The sequence below is a fragment of the Anser brachyrhynchus genome, assembly GCF_964034855.1.
Source record: "Anser brachyrhynchus genome assembly, chromosome: 5".
In the NCBI taxonomy this organism is placed as follows: Eukaryota; Metazoa; Chordata; class Aves; order Anseriformes; family Anatidae; genus Anser; species Anser brachyrhynchus.
The window spans coordinates 32,944,682-32,955,604 of NC_137699.1; the positions used below are offsets into that span (position 1 = coordinate 32,944,682).

General features: G+C 39.9%; 1 protein-coding gene across 2 annotated transcripts in view; it reads right to left on the bottom strand.

Moving 5' to 3' along the window:
- CHP1 (calcineurin like EF-hand protein 1) overlaps positions 1 to 10,898 on the bottom strand; it is a 33,955-nt gene extending 23,057 nt beyond the window's left edge. The window contains exons 1-2 of one of the 2 annotated variants that reach the window (XM_080592299.1): positions 10,658 to 10,898; positions 5,891 to 5,963 (exon numbers count right to left, since the gene is read on the bottom strand). In XM_080592299.1, the coding sequence (XP_080448425.1) occupies positions 5,891 to 5,963; positions 10,658 to 10,724 (140 nt within the window). In that variant the 5' untranslated portion in view covers positions 10,725 to 10,898. Of the gene's footprint in view, positions 1 to 5,890; positions 5,964 to 7,213; positions 10,611 to 10,657 lie in introns of those variants that run through there. The other variant, XM_080592300.1, reaches the window with a different exon arrangement.
- Positions 10,899 to 10,923: the final 25 nt, after the last annotated feature.

The following is a 10,923-nucleotide window of genomic DNA, read 5'->3' on the forward strand; positions in this document are numbered from 1 at the left end:
CTATATTATGAATGCCAAATGTCAGATTTTAACTTCCTCCAAGAAACACTCCTATTTAACAACTTAAATTTAGTCTTTGACAGGGGCCTGTATACTAGATGCAACGTCACCAGGTCATTGCAAAGACTCACTGCTCTCACCAGTCATTCTCTTTTCTACTCATGATTATATGTACACAGCTAGCATAAGCATAGCTATGCTTACATTGTTACGGCTTCTTCTGATCTGGAAGACATGAGCTGTACTGATGTAAACACATTTTAGACATGAGCACAGGGTTCATTTTACTATTAGAGTTGCACTAATTCTTTTTCTTTCAACCTAACAGAATCTTACTAACAGGAAAGTGAGATAATCTTGGTGTGTCCAAGGTAGGCTCACGTCTGAGCGAGTATTTCAGGAAACAGAGGGGTTTTTTTGCACTATACAGCATAGCGATTTATCAGTTAGCACAAGGCATACTTCATAATCACCTAGGCTTTAGAGTACAAAGGTAACAGCAATGTGGTAAGGCTGCAGGAAAAAAAAAAAAAGGAAAAACAACCCAGCCTCCCACAACCTGTTTTGTCTGGATGCAAAACTTGGCACTTCCTGCCTGATCTCTAGAAATACTGGCTATTCTCTACAATAGAAATGCAATCCTGCTGTTTCTGAAGTTTTAGTCTCAAATGTGGTCATGGAGAGCTTGCTACTTTTAAGAACTATGCTCACTAAATGAATCAGCAACAAGCTTGTGCTAAACAATCTGGCAGAGAAAAAAACACTTGTTCTTGTTTACTTAAGTGTAATGGCCTTTTATAATACTGTGATCTTAAAGAAAGGAGGAAAAAGGAACCTGCTAGCCTCTTTCTTATTACTAGTTTAGCATAAGAGAGCAAGATGTTCTAACTGTAAACGAATTCTGAAGCACTCCTTGCACCTAGTTACACCACAGCACTGTTAATCTCAATTGTAGTACATCTGATACAACATGGTTAAAACTGTTTGACCTTCTACTGGAGTGACCTGATCATATTTTTTAATCTAGTCCAGAGAACATCTACTCCAATCAGGTCTGAATTATTTTTAATAGGCAAAGTCACCATCTGCATAACATGATTAACTTGTTACAATACCCTTCAGGACTGCTGCATTTTCAGCTATAGCTGAAGGGCACAGTATGCATTAGTGACTTCAGCAGGGGATGCAGTGATGTGGAAAACCTATGCACTAACAATAATACTTTAGCAACATAACTTCAATGCTAATATTTACCAGCTAAAAGCAGCAACCGCTCTCAGATTCCATTCAGCACAAAATCTTAATGCTTCAAAGCATACTTCTACTTGCATATCACTGTTTCTGAGTATTAAGCCTCAATTGACACTCAGATTTCAGCCTCCAGTTCTGCTTTATAGCAGGAGATTAACAATTAACCACAAATAACTCTCCAGGTTTCAAATCTATTTGTCCTGTCATTATCAGGACCATTTTTGCTTGTTAAGAGCACATTACTGAGTGAGTGTTATAATTGAAATAGCTCAGATAGCCATAAAAGTAAATGAATGCATGATGCATTTATAAACTAAGGCTTCCTGCAGGCATTTGGGACAAAACTTCACCTGGCTGAGGCTGGAGCTCATAGGAAATCTGATGCCCTGTTTCTGTGCCATAGCAACAAGGCTCTTCTAACGTGGTATTTCCAGGACCCAGCTTCTACTAAATCCTTACTTAAACATAACACACAAAGTAGCCTTTAACTGCATGTTATCATTATGCAGACCAAATGGTTTTTATATGTGCCAGAGCATTCACACTTATACTTTGCAGCAAGGAATCTGTAGATTTTAAGACAAGTATTTCTAAGCATGAGTATACCTTCCAAGGCGTATCGCAGATCCCTATGCTAGAGGTGGCTGTCTTATCCTAAAGGCTGCAAGGGACCTACTGCACCCTCTTTCTTTATTTCTGGCTGCCCTTCTACTTCTAAATAGTAGTCACGAGCACCATTACCTAACAGGAATGATGAGCGTGGGGCTATCTTGAGCTCAGGGCAAGTAAAAGACAACAAGCCATATGCCTAACAAAAGTGGTGGAACAAAGGAAAAAAATGTCCACAGGGTATAAGCAGTAAAAAATAATTCAAAAGAGGGAAATAATTCAAAGAGTAGGATGGCAAGATGGTCAGATTTAACAGGTTACTATTAAAGAGATATTTCACTACTCCCTTCCCTTGCTAACAGTAGCTTTATCATTCATCAGACCTTCTGGTGGTCCAGTGCACCTCACTAACCTAAAAGAGAGCTCTTTTCCTGTTGAATTGGACTAATTTTTGAATTGCTTCAATTTACTAACAGCACCACAGCTGAAAAGATGTGTTAGGAGCCTGGAGAAGTAATAGAGAATGGTCATCCTCCTCTCACAGTCATGTCAGCCACCTCATCTAACTTCATCCTCACACATGGTCTATAGAAGTTTAAAAGTTTAACTGTTGAATAATTGCTTTATAAACATTAGGCAAAGTATACCAAAAGTAAAGGTGATAATTGGAAGAAAAGCAACAGGAAAAGAACTAGCATAAATAAAAGACAGCATAGTCAAGGACAGAAGTGTAGATTAGTATAGTATCCTATCATTCACCAGCCCACACCCATATCCTGCTTGTTTCGTCTGTTTTAGATAAAGCTAAAAATTCTTTGCATTTACTTAATCAAAGGTAAAGAACTTCATGTTCAGATAGCCAACCTGCACTTTCTACTGTGAATACATACAGTATCAGTTTGAACTATTAAGAAAAAGCCTAACACTTTCCCAGACTGAACTGATTCAATTCACTGACGAAGATCAACAGATGGCTCTGATAGCTCACTACCCTGCTCTCAGGACCAAAGGCTTTCTGAAGTTCTCTAGGATACGCTGCCTTGTGAACAGCTTTTCTAAGTGCAAGACATACATAAACAGCACTGCGTCTATTCTCCTCATATCAGCTTTCAGAGCATTTGCCCTTCCTTTCTCTTCTACACTCACCAGGCTAAACTTATTGCTGTGCAATAAAAAAATACTTCTGAAGTGCTTAACATGTCATTTCCTCAGTGCAGAAAAAAGGTATTGTAAGTGGGAGGCTCCATGCAATAGTTACATGCAAGAGTAGCAGTTAAGACAAGTATCTTGTTTTATAGTTCTATACAGGACTGCCTAGATACTTATACTTACACATAGATAGGGGATAGTTTTGGAGCAGGTGCATGATGTGTAGTGTACACATCAGTACGAGCTCTCAAAACAGCCCTAACACTCACCGAATCAAGCACGTGCTTATCCTGTTCACATACTCCAGTATCCTCATCTTTGAGATCAGCATGAAAAGAAGAGGTGTGTGCGCTAGTTTCCTCCCAGCCCACAGTCAGGATGTAGGCAGAACTGATATGGATCAGATTTCACAACTGTATGTAGCTACAGATATTCCAAGGCATCAACCCTTTGTTTCGGCAAAATAGCAGCAGCAACTCTGCTTGCCACAGTATTGAAATCAAAGTCTTTTACAACCTGGTTTCATTCATACAGTACAAGTCAGAGTTTAGCCATTTTGTTTAAGAAAAGTGAAAGAAAAATATCACATTTTCTCTACACTTTTAAAGAACTGATAGCACTTAGTCAGTAGCCAAAGTTGTAACTGGAGGATAAAGAGGGGAAAGAGCCAAAAGGCACACAAAGCTGTCTCCATCAGTACTCTACCCTTATATCTTACATACCTTTGAAAAGATGCTGCCTTGAAACTGCACATCAATACAATGGATGGAAACATCTGGCTAGGAAAGATCTCAGCTTTGGATTATAGCCCCAGAATGAACTACCTACCTTCTCTAACCACCATGAGCAATAGTCATTTACCAGAACTGCTCAAGACACACTTTACTTTGCCCATTTTTGATACATAGATAAGGACAACACAGCTCTTCCCCTTCTTCAGAAGCGTGGTCCATATTTAAAGATATGCCACAAAAAACTGCATAACACGCGACCACAATCAGAAAAATGATTTTAGCTATGTCTGATTTACAAGTCAAAGGTGTAACAGCCTTACAGCAAATCATTCTTGCTTACAGGGAGCAATCAGAAGACACTGCTTCCAAATCATTTGATGGTAGTAAGCACATAACTTCACCTTACGTGAAAGTAACGAGTTCTTTGATCAGTATTTCAGAACCAACCACCATTTCTAAGCTTCCGATCTGTAATTCTCAACCTCTTCCCCCCACACACCCCACCATTGTTTTTTCAGGAAGTACTTTTCCATTACTTAAACTTAATGACTGTTTCCACATATTGTGGACAGGTTACAAAACACAAATGCCACTCTAAGTCAGACATGGCTGGGAGCTGGCTATGCTTAGAGGCCCAGACTGCAAGTTAATAGATTACAGTTTGCCTGCTTGCTGGGATTTTCCCAATGAACTTCCTTTCCCAAGAACCATGTGATTATCAACAATGAAAGTTAAACTCCTCCTGATACATAACACTGTGAAGCCAACCACTGTGCAATAGATATTCATAAAATATTTGACTAATTATCCATCTCACATGAATTAAGTGCAACACTTGAAATTTATACAGCTTTTGTCCTCAGTAGGTGAATTTAAAGTTGGAGGGAGGAGTTGAGAAAGAGCATGTGCCTACATTCAGGTTCAAATTGTTCTAGACTAGTCTGGCAGCCATCGCCTTCGATAACCAGTAAAGGCTAAACCCACATATAGAGTCTGAAGAGGCTGTCAGTGTTCTCTTTAGTTCTGAGAGTAGTTGTAGTCTTATTATCTACAATCAGCTGGTCTGTATGTCACAATAGCCAATGCTACAATTTGTGATGCATTGGCTTCAGTGGCAGAGCACGCTTAAGAAGTTCCTGCCCATCCCATCCCAAGCCAATTGTTTCCACGCCCACAATCCATTTTGTCATCCCTTCAGCTATGGCAGTCCATATATTTGCAGTGCAACTGCAGTTCAAATCACCGGAGTCAGACTGAAAATATCTAAACAAGCTAGAAATGGATGGAAAGCATTTTTAACCAAAAATAATCACTTAGTCCTGTTTACAGTGTAACAACTGCACAACCAGTTACTTAAATGCTAACTGAGAAGTCAACAACTTGCAGCACCAGAAGGAACTGCGTATGAGTCACAGAAGGAAACTGCAGGAAGCTGGTGGTACTGCCAGAGAGTATACCTTACAACTTTGCACCTTCACCTTCTGAACAGTGATTCTAGCATTCTACCTAAACAAGTTTATAGGTAGGCCTAGCTTTATAGGTTTATAGTGCATCCTACAGTCACATTTTGCAAGATCATATCATACAAAACCCTGCGTGATCTCTGAATATATATTCACTGGGTCAGGATGGAATTGCAATGAAGAAAATCAACTCCATCTCAGCCAGACCCCATATGCTATGTTATAATGTCCCTTTCCCCTTCCCAGTCTGTCCTATATTGTCTTGAGCTTCCTTGTGCTCTGGTTCTGGCAGATGTGATTATATGGTGAACGTGAAACAAAAGCAGCTGCCTCATGTTAGATAAGAGCAAGTTACAGCAAGTTCCGTGGTTCAACATTTCTGAACATTTGTCGAGAAACCCTGAAATCAACTCTGACCTTCCTGGTATTAACTACTACAAGCCTTCAGCTCTACAGTAAAGACAACTGGTATTTAGAGCACCCTTACTCAGTTCAACCAGATTTCTCCTGACCTCTCATAAAAGAACAAACTAGAAATTCCACATAGACAGTAGGTATGAAGGAACCTGTTATAACAGCCTCACTGATGCACCATACAAGGAAAACATGTAGGCATCCTGCAACAGCAAGCCACCATTACAGATGCGTCAACACAAGAAGAACCAAGCTAGTGATGGTACCTACCTCAGGGTGCCGTTTTCTCCTTTGTCGAGGCTAGTGAAGCGACTATACAAGCGAGTGATTTGACTGTGGGAGACTGAAGGACGAAAAAGAAAAAACAGATTAGCATGTCAGTGTTTCCTTGTAGGAACAGACCCCATTACACTGAATTACTGTTACCAGCAGATTTGAATTCCAGTTCCACTGTATTTTCTTAAATTCCTTTGTGGCTAGAAATAATCTTAACACCTCTACCAATCTCTTCTACTTCATTCAGAACACTAAAACCTTTCCTGTAGCATCTTTCCTTCTCTTTTGTTCATCTCTACTCCTGTTGTCAGTTTTCTGTCTTTTGATGGAGAATGTACTGTTTCTCTGCATTTGGCAAGTGGTCAAACTTTATACCTGGTCACCATTTGTCCTTTAGAGGACTGCCTGAATCTAGACATAATTTATCATTTTAGGGTTCACAAAATGAATTTGCAGGCTTCTAGGACAATGAGTTAAAAGTTGAAAAGTCTGTTTCTAAGCAAGTTCAGGAGGGAGTTGGACAAAGCAAGCAGAAAGAAGAAGATTATTGCAGGCTAAATCTCCAGTTTGTAATAAGAATGCCAAAGCCAGTTGTTAGATTTAGCATAGTGGTGTTGATATTATCATGATTAAACAGACCAGACATCTAGATCTTTAGATTAGTCCATGGTGGGAACAGGTGGGAATCTGTCTAGAGCATCAGTTCCCGTAGCATCAGGAGAATGTCTAACAGAAGATACTGGCTCTTCAGAGCCCTTCAAATGAAGTTAATAAATAGATGGAATAAGACTGGATTGAACTGTAATATTTACTCAGTAAAGGTGTGATTTCGTACAATGTTGAACTGGTACTTCGTGTAATGTTTGGATTCAATTGTTTTAAAAGCCTTCACCAGCCCACGTATAAAACTTATTTGGGAACAGGTTGCACAGCAGTTGTCTGACCTGTAACAACTGAGGCAATTTTTTTGTTGTTTCAATCAGGTTTGTTCTTTCTCTAGCCTATTTGTTTAGGTTCAAACATTCCCTCCAACCGTTCATTCCTTTAGGATGACCTGCCAGTAACTTTTTTTTCCATGTCTACTCAGCAACCTACATTCTTTGCACTGGGTTGGGCAATTTGCTCAGTTCCACATAAGGCAACTTGTCTACAATCAGATTGGACAGCTTGCTCAATTTCAAGTTAAGCAACACACACATAGAAAGCAGGCACCACTATTTTAAAGACTTCTAATTTCTGTGTTTCTAATTTATTATTTTAGATACTATATGCAAACACAACAATGGATTGTGAAACAAGAGTAGGCTGGGGTTACACCTCTGGTAAGAAGCCTTGCACTTCCACGGCTCCTGGAAGGAGTGATGAGATTTCCATTCATCTACCATTTTCAAGCCAGTGTATGCAACTCCATTTTTGAACACCTTCATAATAGTTAGAATGGGATGAATTTGCAGCTATTGACAGGAGAAGCAGTGTTTTTGTTAACGTCATACTAGACAAACAGCAAATCACAGCAATATGACAAAGGAAGATGATTCAGATCAACCACTGTATTCTTTCATAATTTCCTTTTGACTCCCATCCTTCACATAAGGTGCAGCACTGGACACTTTTCAAAGCTTTCTCATGCAAAATAAAGACTCCTGACACTCCCTGCTGACCAAAAGAAAACCAGAACAAGATTTGCAATTTATGACTGCTTCTTAAAATCAAAAGCTAAGGCTTATAGCTACTTGAAACAGGATTTTATCTATTCTGCTCTTATTGAGGCCCTTCTAAAAATTTAAGTCAAGCCCCCTATGATAGTAGTCGTACCCTATTTTACTTCTGCCAAAATCATTAGAAAGTTTTTTCTAATCACATACTCTGAAACTTTTGTCCAAAACAGTAGCACAAGATATATATTTTTCCTAAATACACCATAGAGTATAAAATAACAGGAGAAAAAGGGTCAAACCTTCTGGAAGAGCATTCCAGATTCAGGGTTTGTTTTTTAAAGCATCTTTAACGGGGAGACTGCTTTTACTTTCTGATACATGTATTACTTATATATTTCCTAAATATGTAAATAACCATCAGAAAATCCATCACCTTTCACCACTGAAATATTTTTTCTCCTATGCTGTCATTGAGCGTTAGTTTTTTATTAAACATTAGGTGAACAGCTTCAAAGCATAGGAACAAAGGCTGTGATTTAGAGTTTGAATACTGTTACATTCCAATGGCTTTCCAAAAAAGCTTTCAAGAGTGCTGACAAGTAACATCTTGGTCCTTTCATTTGTTTTTTTATACTCATACTGAAATGAAAAAGTAATTAGGACTACTTGAGAGTTTTTTCAAACTCAAATTTCAAAATATTTATATGCAAAACAAAAATTCCACAACACATCATGTAAGATTTCAGACTGTCAACTTCAGACTTAACTCTTATAACTGATAACCTCCTGAAGGTTACCTGCCTCTCAGTAGAGGTTTTCATGGACACGTTATTCCTCAGTTCTTGGAAGCATTGTCTTTGTAGATATTTTTAAATTTACTATGCTAAGAAGTGTTTTTAATCACAATATAAAAAACAATTAGTATAGAATTTGACTCCAAATTTAAAAGTTTATTGAAGAGATTTTTAGACATCACTGTATGGCTTGTAAAACACTATGCTTCAAGCTCTCTCAAAAAGATTTTTTAGTCTCTTCAGCTAAAGATTATTAACATATAGTTTATCACTCATTAGTATCATCAGCTATTCAGTTTTGTGCTATATAGAATTGAAGCATGAGGATAGCAAAATTCATTCCAATAGGTTAAATTTAATATTCACTCTTTTGTACTTACCCCAGATGAACTGGAGAAGACATTTTTCCACAATAAAGAAACCAAAACAGACATAATCCTTAGTAGTGCTCACCGGAGCATCAATTCAAGATGGACATGTATTACTGCCAAATTGGTTCACTTCTACAAAAGTCCTTTTCTCAAACTCTTTAATAGGTGAAGTATCATCAGCATCAGGTTTCTAACAAGTTACAGGATACTCTATTCAGTAATACTACTATAGCATTCCTTCTATGAAATTCATTCCAGATAACCTAGAGTCCTGTTTTTCTCCCATCTTGTACCTTACTTAAATATTTGCACCTACGTTAAGTGTTTAAGTGCTAAAGCTTGGTGGAATTTTCCATCTACCTACAGAAGTACAAAAGACAGGAGAATCACATTCCTAGACTGTTTATAGACATAGGAAAAAAGATTTGATCGAGCCAAAGAGGCACCCTATGATGACTTATAAGCATGAGTCAGAGATCAGCAGCACTTGATTAACAAAGTTGTATTTAACAGCTGATGGAACTGAATAGTAAGAACACAGGGAAATGAAGCAAAATCAGGCCACAAAGCTTAAACGTCCTGATCACAATCTTAACCCTCCCACATTAAAGATATAAGCAAAGCATTTAGAGGTTAAAGCATTTAGAGCTGAGTGGCTTTATTGCTTAGAATGTCATGTCTATACAGCCATCTTAATAGTACTTATTTAGCCATCATATAAGCAAAATTCTAGGGATCGAACTGCATCAATAATAAAACAAGCATTGGCAGGGAAGAAAAAAAGTCCAGCCTTCTGAAAGAGCATTCCAGATTTGGTGTTTATTTTTTAAAGTGTGATTAATAGCGAGGCTACCTTTACCCTATAATTTTCATGATTAAAAAGAAAAAAAAACATTAAGTTCTTGCTGAATAAGCAGACTTTTATATTCCAACTTGTTTATCGTGACCCTCCTGTAGAACGTTCCCTTGACAAATGGAAAAACGGTCATGGAAAGTATGTTAACTCACTCAGCTGTCCATTACGCTGGCCAATACAGTTTTAATTTTCTTGCATTCCTTTTTTGTATTCCCTTGTTTACCTGACATACAAACTACTATCACCTAAAATGAATACATGACACTTGCATTGAAAAGAAAACAAATGAAGTTATTTTTTATGTAGCATGAAGAGATGGGCAAGCATGAGGACAAAAACATGACCTGAAAGACACTGTTACCTGAAGAAAGAAAAAACAAGCAGCAAAGTGATACCATGATGTCATGACCTCCCCTGCCAGATTAGTTTAAAAGGCACCCTTGTATTTACCAGATTTGTTTGCCAGAATTCTCAGCTTAACCCATCTGACTGGAATGGACACCAGTGAAACTAAGTTTTACCTCTTCCGAAGTACTTTGTGTAGAACAACTTGTTCAAGTACCATAGGGTAGAAGAGCTGTATACTCCAGTCCAGCTAGAATAATACTCTCAGTTTGATTAAAACAGGAATTTTATCTTTCTTTCATTAAACATACCCAACTTACACAAGTGACGCCAACTCCTTTATGTTCTCAGTGCCAATGAGCCATTCACTCTGAACATCCTTAAGGCAACTTTACCAACAATGTATACACTACATAATACTTTGAAAAAAATACTATATGAAAGCACTTTCGGGGGCTACGACAGCTGCTGGAGACAAACTCTAGTCCCAGATCCCGCCTGAAATCGCGGCAAAGGCTCCTGCGGCAGCCCGGGGCCGGCCGGTGACAGCTCCCGGGGACAGCGGCCGCCCGGGGGGCACCCGCCGAGCCGGGATTTAGGGCAGCCGTCACCTCCCCGCTCCACACAGGCCTACGGGAGGCGTCTCGCACCCCCACGGCCGCCGGTGCCCGGCCGGGAGCGCGGCGCTGGCTCCTTCCCTCCCTGCCCTGAGGAGCCCCCGGCCGGCCCGCACTCACAGCCCGTCTCCTTCTTGATCTCCTCGATCTCCTCGTCCCGCAGCAGCGTAGACGCCCGGGAACCCATCTCCGCGAGTCCTCACCGGAGCTCCGCGCCGACAAGACGTCCACAACCAAAGACCGACAGCGGTGCCGGTGCCGCCACCCCCAGGCCGCGCCCGCCTGCGGCCACCGCGCAGCGTTAAGTCAGAAGGCCCCGGTGCGGAGCCGCCTCTTATCGGCACGGCCCGGCACGGCCCCGCCGCCCGCCCCTCAGCCACCCCGCG